General features: G+C 45.2%; 1 protein-coding gene across 1 annotated transcript in view; it reads right to left on the bottom strand.

The window, feature by feature from the left end:
- rims2a (regulating synaptic membrane exocytosis 2a) overlaps positions 1-18381 on the bottom strand; it is a gene marked incomplete at both ends in the record, with an annotated part of 135376 nt that overhangs the window by 95893 nt on the left and 21102 nt on the right. The window contains 4 exon segments of the mRNA XM_084472195.1: positions 4960-4976; positions 4978-5058; positions 5064-5252; positions 17412-17622. Coding sequence (XP_084328321.1) covers positions 4960-4976; positions 4978-5058; positions 5064-5252; positions 17412-17622 — 498 coding nt within the window.

Here is an 18381-nt window from a genome sequence, read left to right as displayed (position 1 = left end):
ACATATGTGTTCTATGTCATTCTATGACACAGAACACAATTAAAAAATAGAACATTCAACTTCGCCCATCTGAATAAACTCTAAATTGCCCTAATAGCTCATGTCTACCTTCTGAGTCGCCCCACTGATACTGTAGTAGTAGCACCTTATGTCTTATGAGTGTGTCTGTATTAGTGTGGGCGAGTTGATTTCAGAACAGCCCTATTACGGAATACCTCTTCTGTTTTATGTTATGCGCGAGGGTGCATCATCATCATCACCATCCTCACCATCCTCCTCCTCCTCCTCATCATCATCATCATCATCATCCTCATCGGCAGCAGAAGCAGCCGCACACATTCTGCAGCAACGGTGCGCCCGGGATACACACGTAGGCTACTCTCGTGCACGCACAGTCACGCCTCGAGTCGGCATTACCGGAATCCTTCTGGCTGCTTTAACCACCAACACGACACACAGTAGCGAACCAGCCGTCCTCGGAGCACCGTGTGCTGCGCTGCCAGGAAATATCTGCAGCGGGAGGCAGCGCTAGTGTAGCTTGTTATTACGCAGGCTGCTGGTTGCTGATCGATAGGCGAAACCACCTCTCCTCAAACGCTCGTTTGACATACCAAGCGGGAAAAGCCCTCCGTAAATCAGCCCTTCTATCCCCCGGAAAAAAAACAAAAACGGATATCACTCACCCGATGTTGCTTAAAGCCTGCTCGAATAGTTCCGTTTGCAAAATGTTCTGGGGCGTTGAAAGAGCCCCATTAAAATGAGACAAAACCGAGCTACAGAACTGACGCAATGTATCAAACTGCATTTTTTTCGCTCGTTTCTCTCCGGTTTTCTCGATCCTCTGGTTAACGACCCGTTCCGCTCACCGACAATACATCCACCTGCGCTCGCTCCGGACCCCCGTCTCTCCAGGGGCGCGTTCAGATCAAAAGACGCCAATCAAGTCCCATATTTTTCCTGCTCTTGGTCAAAACTGTCCTCGGTAGCGACGCATTGTACGCTAAATTCTCCAGTCATAATGCTCCGAACTTGAACCGACAGACGTACGGTGCCGGTGCTCGGGAGCTTTCCCCCGTTCTGTACAAAAGCCTCTTCTTGGTGGAGGTGAAGCAGTAGCAGTAGCAGCAGCAGCAGCAGCAGCAGCAGCAAGCAGGAAAAGGGCAGCGATGCATCCTATCCGCAGCCGACATTGCTGCCTCGCGTTCAACTCATAGTCCTCCTTGTCAGAACGCACACACGCACGCACACACACACACACACGCACGCACGCACACACACACACGCACGCACACACACACACGCGTGCACAATATAGGCTAATATTCGTTCGCTGCCATATCTACCGCTCTCGAGCCCCTTCTCATAGCCTCTTTGGTACGCGCGCAGCGGATAGCCCACAATACATGGGCGAGCAGAGTTGCTGTCGTCAGGGCTTTCTCCCCCATATCTGGCTCCAGACCATCAGCCCTCATAAGTAATAAAGGAGGAGGACAAGGCATCCTAATACCTCGAGAAAGACCGTCTGTAAACGGGGCTAGGGACGGGAACTGGAATAGATAAACGTCAATTAATTCGATTGTATGATACTAAATAGCTTGTGAATATTTTAAATAGGCCTAAATGTTGGATATGTAAAGTATAGGCCCTGTGGTTCTATTTTCCAGACTGTTTTCCAAATCGTATGTGTCTGTGCCAGATAATAATTAGTGTTCTAAAAGGGCAAACAGACAACACATTGTAATTAAATATGAGACATAACACAAGCAAAATGTGTCCTGTTTGATTGATTGGACATTAAAACGCTAAAGCCTTAGTTTGGAGACTTAAGATTCACTACATCATCAAATCTAATCCTATGACATCTTTGCAAGATAGGCTACCTGTTCCCAAATGATCAGCTGTTGTCTTACTAACAGTCACTAGTCCCTTACTAATGAACATATGCAAAAACAATACTGCATTAAGATGAGCCAGGGCAGGCTATACGTTACCTAAGGCCACCATGGTCTGTATGCCAGACTAAATACATTCAAAACATCTGCATTGTTTAGAAATCCCACCGCAGACATAATCATTTTCTATGGAGAACAACTGCGTCTCATCAGACTCACCCACAGCACATCCGTCCCGGCAAAGCTGTGCCTGTTCATTCAAGACAACACCTCGGAGGCCAAGACAAATTAGAGGCCTTCTAAAGTTATTTCTCCTTATAAATAGACTGTCAGGCGCCTTTTTTTCCTTCTCCTCCTGCATGGGGGGGAGGTGGAAGATCGGGTGGGGGGGGGGGGGGGGGGGGATGGAGGAGTTAATTTAAACATTGTAGAAGATTGATGAAAGTGGGTTTTTTTTGGTGCCTATGAACTAGACGCAGTTCTATTTACGGCCTCTTCCTGCTATGCATCACCTATGACCAACACTTGGATTTTTCAAAACCACCGTTTCCTGTTGTGTCAACGACATCATAGGCGTTGCCAAGGCCTGAATCGTCCGCCCGTACCATCCAGCATTTCTCTGAAGTCGTGCACTTAATTAATTAATATGCAGCAGAGAGAGCTGAGAGAGAGAGAGAGAGAGAGAGAGAGAGAGAGAGAGCGCAGACAGAGAGGAAGAGAGAGAGCGAGAGAGCAGAGAGAGTGTGAGAGTACGATAGAGTGTGACCAAATGAGAGAGAGAGAGAGGGCTGGAGCTCAAGAGCTCAAGAGTCTGATCTGATTGTGTGATACTCAATTTGTCTGAGCATCAGAAATAAATAAAAAATAAACAGGAAACCATTATGGTATACATTTTGTAATAATTAATGGTGGACACCAAATGCATACCCTCAAATTGCAAGGATGCAATGTTGCTGGTTTGATTGATAATTCTTAAATATTACAGTCTTAAAACAAAAAGAGAATGTCTGGTAATTGCCCAATGGTGCTACTGTACATTATTCTGTGAACACAACACAAAACAGAGAAGAACAGTCAAGTCAGGCCTGAAATTGATCATTGTTTGTGTATATTAGACTAAACAACGCATAGTTCCAGTCCTACACACTTCAAATCCTCCCACCTTTATTCCAACAAAATAAAGCAATGATGGACACTGCAATGACCACCGTCTCTAATGACTTGTGTGTTCAAAGCCACTGTGGAGGTGAGCCCATGCAGGGCTGTTTTGTTCCTATTTAAGAGGAAGCGACAAGAGGGAACAGTCCTGTCAGGTACACCCATACAAGGTCAGCGACAGAGGGGGAGCGAGACAAGGGTAAGAAAGAACGGTGTAAAAAAGTAAAACGCCTTCTTTTCTCTCTTGATCAAACAACAACAGTCTGCTCCAAGTTCGGTATTTGTGTACATCTGAAGGAAAATATTGTGTATGAATAAATCCTTCAAGTCACTCTCTTGCACTACAACACACACACACACACGCCCGCACAGGCCATAATGCCTCTGAGCCCGTCAGGAAGCAACATTTGGTGTGGGCACAGAGCCCCAGCTGAGAGGACCGGACATCTGGTAATTGCCAGGCCACTTGCTGGGTTCTGACCCCGGGGTTGAACAGGATCTGATATCCCGGGCCAGGCCGCGACGGAGCAGAGAGAAATAGGGAGCGGGTGTGTGGGATGGGGTGTATTATTCCTGCATCTAACATATTTGCTGTGCATGGGACGACGGACATGGCCATTTTTTTTCGATTCGTGGTCACGTATCGTTTGACATGCTTCCTTTGGTGTTTGCAAAGATGCGCTGATTGGCTGCATGGCCGACAAACCTATGCCTGCTACTGCTTGGACAGACTGAACGAGGGCTGCACGAGCAGGGAAGTCTCGCTGAAATGGCACACTGCCTGCGTTTTGTGTGGAAAAGTAACTGTGTAGCTGCTGTGTGTGTCTGTATGTAAGCGTTTCTTCCTCCCAGCGGGTGGGGGGAGAACATTAGGGAGCGGAGTGTGGATGGGTGGGTGGGGGTGGTGGTTGTGTGAGAGAGAGAGGAGGGTGACGGTAGAGAGAGAGAGAGAGAGAGATGAGAGAGAGAGAGAGAGAGAGAGAAGAGAGAGAGGGGGGGGTGGGGGTGGGGGGGGAGAGAGAAGGTGATCAAGCAGCCACCATGCGGACGTTAAGAGCAACTACATTATTTCACACCAGCCGCTCTGAGGAGCCGGAGAAGTGGAGCTGGGATTCACAAGTATGCAGTGTACTTGTCATCAGTTGCTGCATCCCAGAATGTTCTACTTAGAGAAGCCATTTAGCATAGGCACTGACACACAGGCCGTCACTGAGTCTGTCTGATAACGGCTCTCCAGAAGAACTGGGTGTTCTGCACTGAGAAATGAACCCTGTACTCGCTTGTTTATCAACAATGAGTTAGGTTTCATCAAGGCTTTTAGTACAAGCACAAATTGTGCATTGTCTATCTGTGTCTGTGTGTGTGTGTGTGTGTGTGTGTGTGTGTGTGTGTGTGTGTGTTGTGTGTGTTGTGTATCACAAGAACAAGATATGATGCGATATGTGCTGATATTTGTCTCAGTGCGGCACATGTGTCCAGTGCCAGCTATAGCAGATCAGTATATCCCTGTCTCTTTATAGGACCTTGACACTCAATGTACATACAGTTTTAAGTGGGACACTGACTGTCTACGCCACTGCTGCAGTCCTTTGCGTCGTTCTGTGGGTCCCCGCCCTTACACTACTGGTTCCAATCAGTTCTTACAAACAGGTAGGTATTTATGACTACAGACTCTGCAGAATCCATTTCCCTTTGGAGATTTAGTTATATCTTGGCGAACAGTTCACTTAAAATTTAAACAATGACGACGAAAAAAAGAATACTCCCACCGGCTCATAGTTTTTGTGCTGTGGCGGCCATTTGTGAAAGCTGGTAATATTGGTGGAAATCAGCATAGAATTCTTCATTGTTCATTTTTGCTACACCCATGCTGAACACAAACAGACACACGCAGGGAAACTCGACTGACCTGTCGATGAGCAGGTCGGCCCGACCCGGAGTACCTCGACGTGGTTCCGTTGTCGAGGGGAGGACTGCCGAGGCAGGAGCCTCCTCGGGGTCGGCCCCTTTGGACGCCGGCAACGTGGAGGTGTCCCCCGGGGCTCCCTGGTGGTAGGGGTAGAGGGACGGGTCCTGCAGCCTGGCCTTCTTACCCTGCGGCCCACCCTCAAACGCCTGCCCAGGGCCCGGCCCGTAGAACCACGCCCCCGACTTGGTGAGGATTTCTTGTTGTTTTCGGCACAAGTTGCATACCCACATGACCTGTGGTGGGGAAGACAGGGTCAGCGGTTTTGCAGTGGCAGTGAACAGGGAGGACATTGTGTCCTAGGGTGACATACGATGGGCTGTGATGAAAATGGCGTCCTGTACATTTCCACCATGTGACTTAAGATACTATATAACCCACCGTGAGACATGTTTAGTGAGGCCGTCGACAATTCACGTTGAGATGGGATGATGGTTTACACATACAGTAGCCTTGTAGACCATTGGAAATGTAACCGTTTCCTTTTTTTTGGTATAATTCCATTCAATTTATTTCTTGTGTCTGTGAGTTCATTGAGGAATCGGTAGATCACACGTACTTAATGTTCAATGCATCTAAAATAAATGCCGTTTTGAACTATCTTTGCAGCCTTGTTCAATAAATCACACTGCAGAAACCATAGAACGTCCCGTTTCAAAATATTTTCAAGTTGGTCCACTCTGGGCCAAGAAACCACAGCAACTTAAGATCTCCTAAAAAATTACCCTCATTATGGTTTGAGACATTTCAAACGTGAATTTTTTTTTATAAGTGAATGTAGATACACAGAACCTAGTCTCACAAATCTGATGCAACTAGCAAAAAATCTGAATGAACAGGGCTTTTCACTTTCTGTTTGATTTGTTTGGCATTGACTAATCATCGACTAATGTGGAGGAAGGGAAGGGATCTTTAAGCGCATAATTGGCGGAAACCCAAACCCAAGCAGCACTACTAAAATGTAAGACAGTGCCTGTAAAGGTTTATCCACACTGGGTTGCCTGGTCACTGTAGAAATGCACTTATTGAAATTGAACGAGACTGTAAAAAAGGTGTAACTCCGCCCCTTGCAGTTTTTGTACCAAGCTCTGTGTCGTCTGTGTGGTCCCCCCCAGTAGTGCTGCCATTACATAATAGGACTGCTGGATCATTACGCTTTTGTCCTTAGCGACTTACAGAAAGTGCATTCAACGATGAAGATAAACCCCAAAAATTGTGAGTATCATTAAAGCGCATACCACCTCAAAAATAAGCAAAGCAACTTCTTTTAAAGAAGATATGGAGACAAATAGAGATAGAGAGAAATAGCTAGCTTTAAATAGAAATAGCTAGAAATAATAGCTTTATCATTCACCAAGATGCAGTCTGAACAGAAGTTATGCAATAACATAGTAGGACTGCTGGATCCGAGATTAGTCAGAACCAAAATGACGTGAATAAATGTATTGACTTTTTGTTTCCAGTATTATGTTGTGGTGTTGTGCTAGACCTACAGCTGTGTCAGGACTGCAAATGCATCAATACCAATACTAGTTAGGTATTTAATATAAGATCTGCACATTTAGTGAACAAATTAAATTCAGGTATACATGCGATTTCCCTATGGAGCACTGCACAAAGGGGTTTGAGTTCTGCTTGGCACTGCCTCATTCGCCCCTATAGTGCAGCACAAGCAGCTAGCTCTCCACAACATTAGCCCCATAAATCCAGCCGACAGTGGCCCTGATCACTGCTTTGGACACACACACACACACACACACACACACACACACACACACACACATGCTCACACACACACACACACACACACACACACACACACACACACACACACACACACACACACACACACACACACACACACACACAACACACACTCACAAATACACACACACACTCACACACACACACACACACACACACACACACACACACACACACACACACAAACATAAATACATACACCCACACACACACACACCCACACACACACACACACACACACACAGATAAAGGCAGATAAAGGCAGATATTCAGATGCATATACACAAACACCCTCCCCCTCCCAAACACACACACACACACACACACACACACACATGCACACACACACGTAACCTGTCTACTGTGCTTACAGCAAGGTGCTTATAACCCACGTCATGCTTCTGGTTAACCCTAACTTGGTTATCCAAGTCAGGGTTAAAGGGATGGTAATGTTGGTATCGATGCACAAGAAAAAGCCACAGCTTGCCCAGTGATTGACAAGCCAGACAGCCCAGTAGAGAAGCCAGAAGCGACTGCAGACCACCCCCCACCCGTCACCACCCAACCCCCCCATGCCTCTACAGTACCAGTCCTGAGTCAGTGCATTACTGTTATTACTGTGGATGCGTGGGGGGGCCCTACGAGCATGCACACTCACTACTGGCTGGGCTGTAGTGCAGCCCGGGAGAGAAAGGCGCGAGGGACGGCTGAATGAGGGGGAGGAGGAGGAGGAGGAGGTGGGGTTTCTGGATCGGAGCTAACCGGACCGCCATGGCTTACGAGTCATTGTGAACTCGTTTGAACCGTATCCGTCGGATCCATTAAACAACAGAGTGGGACAGAGTGTAGTAGACGGTAGTCTGCATCAAACCCTAGACCAGCAGCAGACACGGCTGTATGAACAGCTGGAAGCGGACCTACAAAGTTAATATGCAACTAAAGCTCAAGCACATGCACACACACACATATACACACACACACGCACACACACATATACACACAGGTTTTTACACACACACACACACACACACACACACACACACACACACACACACACACACACACACACACACACACACACACACACACTGACTCTCACACACACTTATGCGCACAGGTGTTTATACACACACACACACACACACACACACACTCACAAACACACACACACACACACACACTGACTCTCACACACATTTATGCGCACAGGTTTTTACACACACACACACACACACACACACTCACACACACACACACACACACACACACACACACACACACATACACAGACAAACAAACACAATCATAACTAGGCAGTAGTTAATTACTGACACCTCCCCTGCTCTTGTCAAGCACAGCCTGGTGTCTCATCTTCATATAGCTACACTCATGCCTCTGCAGTGACCTATATATTTACCCCGCCGAACATGTGCAATGAAGGTAGAAGCTTTAGGTGTGCACTTCCCCATTCTGCCAATAATAATTAAGCATGAAGCCGACCGCTGCAAATGCTAATCTCTTTTTATCTCATCAGCGCACGGCTAATAGCAAATTAGCATCATCCTCAACAGACTTCCAGGACAGAGTAGCTCGGCCATGGGTCTCTTCGAATGGTACTGCACACAAGGATAGACTCAGCAATCTTGACTATTTTGTCGTACCCATGCACATTTGGATTTGCACTGGAGACCTAAATTATTATATTTCATAATATGCATAGATTAACATGATATGCATGCGTCATCATGACACATACAGTAGGTCTTCATGTGTCATCGGGACACATACAGTAAGAGTGGACTTAAACAAAATGTTCGAGTCATTGTACACATGTTAAATAATGGCCTGGATAAAGTAAGGGAGCAGAAAGTGACTTCATGGTGCGTGATAGCATAAGCCTGCTAACGGTTCAACTGGTAATATACTGGAGAGGCGGATTTTCACCTAAACACTGGTGATTTAAGACACACACACACACACACACACACAGGTCAAGCAGCTGCTATGACTTGAGGTATGCTCACTGCAGCCACTCCCTTTCAACTCGACAAAGCACACACATATACACACACACACACACACAAACACACACACACACACATACGCACACACACGTATTTTCTCACACACTCTCTCTCTGTAGCTCTCTCTCTCCCCCCTTCAGCTTAACTCTTCATGGCTGAGTGAAGGCAGGGTGAGTGTATGTGTTTTTGTGTGTGTGCGTCTGCGTGCGTATGCGTCTGTGTGTGTGTGTGTGTGTGTGCGTGTGTGTGTGTGTGTGTGTGTGTGTGTGTGTGCGTATGCGTGTGTGTGTGTGTGTGTGTGTGTGTGTGTGTGTGTGTGTGTGTGCGTATGCGTGTGTGTGTGTGTGTGTGTGTGTGTGTGTGTGGTGGCGATGGTGAGACAGGGGAGGGGGGTTGAGGGGGGGCCTTAGGCAGGGCCATTTCTCCCTGTGTTTGCACATTTCATAGTCATTGAACCTGCAGCCAAAAATAGAAAGCTGGGGGGGAGAGAGAGAGTGTGTGAGATAGAGAGACAGCGTAAAAGAGAGAGAGGGAAAGAGAGTGTGCGAGAGGGAGAGAGAGAGAGAGAGAGAGGTTCAGCCTAGCTGAACCACACGCTGGGACTACCAGGAAGATGGAAGATGTATACTCTATTAGATGTGCTACGGGCAGTTTACCCAGGCGCTGGATTCAAAGAAACAAACACAGAGTGCCATGGGATCAATAAATAATTTCCTTTCTAATAGTTCCCTCTCAGATCCAGGGTACTTCCAATGATACCAGTAATCTGATTTTTTTTCCCAGAAACCGATGGTTGTGGTGTGTGTGTGTGTGTGTGTGTGTGTGTGTGTCTGTCTGAGAGCTTGCGTGTGTGCTTGCGTGTGTGCATGGATGTATGTGTGTGTGTGTGTATATGTGTGTGGCCGTGTGTGCGTCTGTGCATGGATGCATGCATGTGTGTGTTTGTGTGTGAATGCGTGTGTCTGTTCGTGCATGGTTGCATGTGTGCATGTCTGTGTGTGTGTGTGTGTGTGTGTGTGTGTGTGTGTGTGTGTGTGGATGTGTGTATGTACACTGCTGAGTGTGATCTGTCCTTCGACTGATAACATTAATCTTCTCCTAAATGATCTACATTAAAAGGCCCCCCCCCAAATTTGCTTCATATAGATAAATATATGAAGCTATGTATGCCTACTTCATATGTAATCTGAGGAGGCATATGAGCAAACGCTCTACAGCGTACTACATAAAAAAAAGCTCACACATAGAAGCCCTAGTTTACGTCGAGTTTGATTAATGTATGAGCGCCCTCTTGTGGCCAATTCCTGGCACTGCTGTATTAAAACAGTGAATCAGCATGATCCTCGAATACACACTCTAGGACCGCTTAGGTGGAGATTAACCCCAATATTAAATGTTATTATAGACAATTGATTTATATCTAAAGAATATTCGAACAGATAGAGCCAAACTAATATTGAGATGTTTATGATGTAGGCCTTTTCCCGAGAAATGTCGTTTACGATTGAAACATCAAAATAGAGACCCACCACACATGACAAGGTGGTTTTGTTCACAGCCTGGTTGAGCAGCAGTAGAGCCAAAGGGATGATTCAGAAGAGAAGGCCTGTGCTGAAATATTGATGTGGCGGTAAATGAACTGTCATAGGTATCATATTGCCGGACCTGAACCGGACTGAACTCATTAAAAACTCATTGTTTCGGGAATGAAGTGTTTCTTAAAACACGCTGAGACTGCAAGTCCCTAAATAAACCAGAATGAACGCAAAAAAACACTATGGGCCTATGATTGTTCAAAATCGTGATAGTTTAATGACTGTCTGCTTCTATTATAATTTTGTTCTTACTTGTCGTGGGACTATGTGCTACACACTGCCTTGGCTTCACTTTTCTTGATGATTTACAATTTAGGACATATAGCATCGCGTTCGGGACGACGTCAGTCAACAGCATATGATGCACCTGCATTCAATATAAAAGAAAAATAAGCAAGCATATAAAGATCATGTAGGCCTAGATGAGAAAGTTTTCGGGGCATTTTGGTGTGATTCATATATGAGCGTGGACCAATGAGAGCGCAGGGGCAGCGACTACATTCACATGCTCCCACACTGGCGGCACGTGGTCAATTACATTTTAATGAGCTTCTAATTTTAGTCTGCCGCGGCCGTAATAATAATAGACTGGATGCACATTTATGCCGATCATTTGGAATTCACAGACATGCATCTATTTTTGATGCAATAATCTTTTACATTTGGCATGACACCACACGATTTAAAAAATGTAATTACATATTTGTTTCACTGAGCTGAAGAAAAATATGATAAAAAATCGAGGATAAATTCCCTGTTTACAAATGAATGCATGTATCCCGTTTTGCACCATACTCGCATAGAGTTTGCATTTTTCCAAGATGCATGCAAAATATCGCACTATACAGCCTCTCACAAGATCCATGCAGCGTAGATGAAAATAAATCTCAGTTCATCAATGAACACGACACATGCAAAACGCGATTCAGCCGCCAAACGCAGACATGCCATTTTTAGCTTACCCATGATGCTGCCGGGAGAAAATGCTTTTTTTAGGGAGAAAAAAAACGATCTATGCAGAACAATGTCTCGGTTCCTCGTCAATTCAGAACTGGCCGCAGTTTCTCTGGCTCTGTGTCTCTGTCTGTGTCTGTGTCTCTGTCTCGCCTCAGAACGTAGAGACACGGAGAGCTCCGACCTTCAGCACCGTGGACAGCTCCAACTCACACAACAGGCTGACGAGGCTGCCGCCTGGAAACACCGTGAAGGTTACACGATGCTGACTACGGGAGTCATTGGGACGAAGCAAACCAAACGCTAGCGTTCACTTATCAATATCCACCAAGGTCTCTCCCTTTGCTTGTTTTTTTGTTGTTATCCAGGTAGGCTAGAGTGAGCAGCCAACGGCTTTTGATGCTTCAAAAAAAATACAATAACACAGGCTGACTGAAACGACGCATATCCGTTGAGGGAACACGAGTTAGCGATAACTCGCAAATCACGCATCGTTCCCCCACCGCTATAGGTATTATGACGTCATTAATAGACGCTCACGCGAGGCTACCGCAGCTGATTATGTGTCCATTGCATATGCGGCGCGAGGCTGCGACTCGGCGGGAGTCCGCTCAATCCGTTGTGCGTGTGGAGGGGTTGTGTGTGTGTGCGTGTGTGTGCGTGTGCGTGTGTGTGTGCGTGTGCGTGTGTGTGTGTGTGTGTGTGTGTGTGTGTGTGTGTGTGGTCTTGTTGAGGGTTATGTGTGCTTGTGTGTCTGCTTGTGCGTTTGCGCTATGTGTGTGTGTCGGCTTGTTGAGGGTTATGCGTGTGTGTTTGCGCGTATGTATGTATATATGTACAGTATGTATGTGTCTGTGTGTGTGTGTGTGTGGTCCTGTTGATGGTTATGTGTGCTTGTGTGTCTGCTTGTGCGTTTGCCCTATGTGTGTGTGTGTGTGTGTGTGTGTGTGTGTGTGTGTGTGTGTGTGTGTGTGTGTCGGCCTGTTGACGGTTATGCGTGTGTGTTTGCGTGTGTGTATGTATGTATGTATGTACAGTATGTATGTGTGTGTGTGTGTGTGTGTGTGTGTGTCTGTGTGTGTGTGTGTGTGTGTGTCGCATGGGTGGCAAAGCTTTTCCGGATCTCATTCAATAATAAAGTGTTTGTCGACTTTGAAGGGTGTACTTTGAAGCCCGAGTGAACGCTTTGACTTGTGCGCGAGTGGGTGTGTGTGTGTGTGTGTGTGTGTGTGTGGATATGTGGGGGAAAGGCTAGATACGTGACATTCTCAAATATTCATGACATTACAAGAAATGCTTAAGGACGTAAAGCGGAGACTGTTTGCATTTCTCCACATTTTCACCTTGGAGAGGAAATGGTGGCGGAGACTCTGCCACCATCACAGGGCTGTTATTCTGAAGCCTTCCCAGCCCCAACATAGAGCGTCCCGTCGGGATCGATCAGAAGGCTTGAGGAGGCTTGTCAAGGCATATGGAGGATAAGCACAGCTAGGGCTGGGCGATATGGAAACATGTGAGGGCTGGGCGATATGGAAACATGTGTTTTCACAACAATCACAGGGAATTTTATTTTACATATATATTTGTTTTATAGTAAATGAATGACCGGCATTAGCACAGCACTCTTGCAAGATTTGAAGCAGAGCACCTTCCACAGAACAAACATTTGAGCTACACTGACTTTGACATTTCAAACATATTGTTCTATTGCATTGTTGGGATTCCAATAGTTGATTGAAGAAGCGCTGTAATCAATATTCATTTAATCAGCCGGAGCGTCCAATATTTTATATTGAACGTGGTTACTTAGTATGACTATGAGGAGCATTTCACCCTAAAATGAAATGATTTCCTGATGACCTATTTCATAGCTTTTCACCTCCTGATGAAACAAGCTGACTTTGGCCGTAGCACAATGTTGGCTCTCCACACAGCCAAGCAGTCAATAGGCTGCCTTTTACAGTCAGTCCCGGAATTGTGTAAAATGACGAGAAAATGCCTTCAAACAACCCATGTTGCATAATTTAAATGTTTACGACACACTACACGGTAGGCTGAGGCAAGGACTCTCAGGTCAGCACTCGTCATGTTTCTACCTGAGAATGACCGACTTGGAAATGTCTTTGGGACTCAGAGGCCAAAAAGGCAGTTCTATAGTATGTTTGGTTACTGAGGATTTGACAAACTACAAGTTTTGAGCGTGATGTGTAGCTCACTTGGTACTGCATGGCATTAGGGATAAGATAAGATAAGATCCCAGCTGGGAGATGCTGGGGCCGAACCAGCCAGGACAGCAGTTGAATAAAAATAATAGTATTCAAAATAATATTCTTGAAACATATTTCATTTTAGACAATAAGAGAAATGTGGAAATGTCAATGCAATCATCCAATTTATCACTGCGGTCACGCTAAGGTGATGCTAAGGTGAGGTATTGTAAGATGATTTGCATCTTATAGAAGTGTCTACCAAATGGTGTATATTTATTATTTATTCATATTTAAAATCATGACAATATGCATTTTGTTAGATTTTTGTGCAGTTGGGATTGATATCAGGATGCATGGATCAATCACAGAATTCCCAATTTAGCAGTGAAATATCGGTCTTGGCACCGATAAAAATAATTTCCCTTTAAACTATCTCAAAAACCCTCCATCTCAGTGTATCGGCTGCTGCCTATAAACTCAACGCAGACACAGAGACGGTGTAAATATTGATGCTGCTTCTTAGAATGAGATCTATCCCGCCACCGCTGTCTGTTGGTGCAGGAGAAGAAGAAAGAGTAGATGTAGGGTAACAGGAATAGCAGGCAGATCGCACCTTCATCATCGCCTCACACCAGCGACGTGTCTGTTGCTGCTGTTTGTTTGGGATCAGGGGCAATCACACATCTTGCCACCCAACAGCTTATGCAACTGCAGTGCCATTAAAAACAGTCAAGGAAGAATTTTCTAGTTCACCCTCTAAATCCGCACTGGGCTCTGCAGAAAAAATGACTTTGTCTCATCAATCCTCTTTATTCATATCATTTTTCCACTGCTATGACGGGAATTTGGAGGACATCTTCGGTGCTGATCAACCATGAAGATGTCCTCCAAATTCCCGTCATGACCCAAACAATCTAAAACATGGTCTGCAGCAAAGTAGGTTAGTGAGTCGTCTTTTCTTTCTCTCCTCCTACTGAAAGAGAATCTGGCCATGCAGACGGACCAGGGAACCAAACCCCGTTGGCTGGCTGGCCCCCGCTGGCCTCTGATGGCCCTCGCTGGCCCAGAGACACTGGACTCTGTCACCAGACACAAAGAGGACAGGCTGGGGCTTTGACCCCAACAATGATGACCTAACCTACATCTCTTTTACTGCTTTACTCTCTCCCTCTCCTCCGTATAACTCTCTTTGGTCTCTCGCCATTGGCTGTCTGTCTGTCTGTCTGCCTGTCTATATGTCTTTCAGTCTGTGTGTAGGTGTGTGTGTGTGTGTGTGTCTCTCTCTCTCTCTCTCTCTCTCTCTCTCTCTCTCTCTCTCTCTTTCTCTCTCTATACCTCTCTCAACCACTCTCTCTCTCTCTCTACCCATTTCTACCTCTCTCTCTCTATCTCTCTCTACCGCTCTCTACCTTTCTTTACCTCTCTCTACCGCTCTCTACCTCTCTCTCTACCTCTCTCTACCTCTCTCTGATCATCTTCTACATTTTGCTGCTGTCCTGCCTGCCATATAAATACTCAAGCCTGCAATTAGCTTGGTTAAAATCATATGAATGATGGTCTTTGATCTTGCTTTAATGATCTGTGATAAAAAGTGATAAAAATGTGAATGAAAGTACATACAGCAAGCTAATTGAATACATGTTGATAGTGATACAGTATGTACAGTGCATCAAACACCTAGCCTTGTTTTTTGTCCAAACCCATCCAGAGCGGTATAGTCCTTTAATACCTTCTCTATGACACAGTGATCATGACAGTCATACCGACCTCAGCGGGAACAATGAGAGGCTTATAGAGCAATGAGGATCAGGGATCAGGAGGCCACTTGGATTTCCTGTGTGCCTGTCCTGACATAATTTGTTTGTTTGGTTCATTCATTCAGTCATATTTGAATCGTTATTCATTTTTTGTTTTGTTTGTTTGGTTTTTCTCATTCACCAGTTAATTCAGTTAGTTAGTTAGTTAGTTTACTCATTCATCTATTTATGTTGTTTGCTTGTTGGTTTGTTCATTGACTAATCTATTCATTTTGTTGGTTTGTCCAGGGATTCATTCATTCATTTTGTTTGCTTGTTTGTTCACTCAATCAGCTATTCATTTTGTTTGTTCGTTCATTCATTCCTTTTGTTAGTTTGCCTATTCTAACATCTATTCACAGTCATTCGTAAGAGTTCTGACGAAACACGCAGCGTTCCACGCTGATGAATGCCTTCACGCGGGGCCGTCTGGGAAACTTTCCAAGCACACAACATATTTTCTGCAATACCAATTCTTCACCCAAGGCTATGCCTTTCCGATGAACCCTGTAATGCATTCAACTTGCTGAATCAATGTAATGCCATATTTCTTTAGTGGAATTGGTATAGATAAACAGCCCCAGGCAGATTGGTAATTTCAAGCTTTTCTTTGATCCATGTTGCCGGTGCCATATGGATCAGTACCACCCTACTGGATCACAGGCCGCATGGGCAGAGAGAAATGGTTGAGCATCGACGATTAAGAATTGTACATCCATCCACTAACCGTGTGATTAGGCTCATCCTAATCATCCGGTTGCTCCTATTTCTTTTTGTCATCAATGCAAATATAGTTAATGTGAACCAATAACAACAGAAAACAATAAAATTATTTGTATTGCTTGCCATCGATTTTTTTACTTGACCACCATTTGACCCACAGACGGACAGATTGGACGGACAGAGATTAGTCTGAGGCAGGTTTCAGATTAGCTTTGACCACTGTATGTGTATATATATCATGACAGCGTTTGGATGAGCGATGTTTGTATTAAGAGACAATCCAAGGGAAACACAGAAAAGGGTTTGCTAACCACTTTGTCCTCCTGGTGCAATTCCATGAAAGCAGGAATGCAGCAGAGAAGGAAGACCGCAATAAGGGATAGGGACAGGGAACAGGGAAATGCAGAGTTTAAGACAGACAGAGAGAGGGACCGAGAGAGAGAGGGAGAGAGATATAGAGAGAAAGAGACAGACAGAGAGACAGACAGACAGACAGATAGAGAGACAGAGAACAAGAGTAGGGACAGCGAGCGTTAGAGAGAAAGAGTGAGAAGCATTAGCAGTAGAACCAAAACACATCTGATATACCAACAGCAGAGGATTGGTCAGCATCACATGAGAAAAAAAACAGAAAAAAAACAGCTAAGCTCATGATGCTAAATTTTAAGCAGTCTAAATGCTAAAAGCCCCGGCTTATTCTCGTGGGGGCGGATTTGACCGAGGTTAGCTAGAGACACCAGCACTGCTACCGGAAAATAAATAAACAACTGTAAAACTAGATTCATTTAGGATAAAGAGAGAAGGTGGGAGAGAGAGAGCAACAGCGCCCTCCAGTGGCATGGAAGACAAACAGTTGACTTTAGACAGACAGACGGTTAGACAGTTAGACAGTACAGTTAGACAGTTAGACAGAGATAAGGGAAGGTGTAGTGTTGTGTGAATGTCAGCTGTTGAAAGTGAAGCGAGTTAATAAGAAAGCATTCAGAGTGTGAGCATTATTGATTGGACCGGATGTTGATAATCTGTGTCCATAATCTGAGCGGAATGAGCGGCCGTAATGCAATGTTGGCTCTGTTCCCCTCCCCCCAATCCAGATTTAAATGTCAATGTTTCATAATCTTTGGATTTTAAAAAGTAATGTGAGCAGCAGAAGGCCCGTTGGGGTTAAGGGTGTGTGAGATGTAATGTGTGTGTGTGTGTGTGTGTGTGTGTGTGTGTGTGTGTGTGTGTGTGTGTGTGTGTGTGTGTGTGTGTGTGTGTGTGTGTGCATGCGTGACTGTTGTGAGCAAATAGTAATAAGTGCCACCAAAACATGGAAGCCAGGGTTACCTTATTTGACCTCAGAGACACCCGGCCGCCGCACCGAGCACAGAATTTAGTTTGGCAATATGAACAGAGGTGGCCACAGCCATCGGCAAACTTGGTTTTATGGCAAATCCCACAGGTAGGGGCCTCACTCTTCTGGTCCAGAGCCGGCTTGGTCTCCTCGCCCATCTTCTTCACCTGGTCCTTGTAGGATTCAAACTGCTGGTGCAATTTCCTGCAAGCAAGCAGAGAACAGGTAGGTCAGGGGAATGCAACGCTCCATTACAAGCCTCTTGTGCCAATTGTGCTCTTCTTTTTGTGTGTGCGTGACCTTCATGTTTATATGGGCCCAAGAAGACCAAACTGTCGTTTCTCATGGTTAAGATTAACAATGAAACAGTACAACTCTTACACAGTCTGCTAATTTTCTCTTATATTCCCTTTAAATAGCAGGGAATATGGGATTCACTTCCATCTCGGACATATATACTGTATATTAACACCACATATTTGTTTTGAACTCAATGTTAAGTTATAAGTAACTATATGACATATATATATATATATATATATATATTCAGTCCAATTTCCCTCGCAGACATGCACAATGCATGACATTGTTGAAAGTAAAAGCAGACTCTGTCCGCTAAACTCTTTGGTCCCTGATAGCTTTCTGGTGTCACACCCCATGCTGAAAGATCAGTGTGTGTGTGTGTGTGTGTGTGTGTGTGTGTGTGTGTGTGTGTGTGTGTGTGTGTGTGTGTGTGTGTGTGGGTGTCGGGGGGTTGGTGTATCAAATTTGCTTTGCGAGTTTAAGAACACCACTTAATTCCACTTTCTCAGGTTTCCCCAGCGTTTAATGAATCATTTGCCCCCGTGTTTCTATATCGGCAGCCAGCAGTAAGGCGAGACGGATAATGCCATCCTGTCAAGCCGCGAGACAAAGAGACGCATCATATACGAAACACACACGGTAAAATTGCGTCACAGACCT

Source organism: Micromesistius poutassou (assembly GCF_964030765.1).
Source record: "Micromesistius poutassou genome assembly, chromosome: 8".
Classification (NCBI taxonomy): domain Eukaryota; kingdom Metazoa; phylum Chordata; class Actinopteri; order Gadiformes; family Gadidae; genus Micromesistius; species Micromesistius poutassou.
This window is presented reverse-complemented; position numbering and strand designations above follow the sequence as displayed.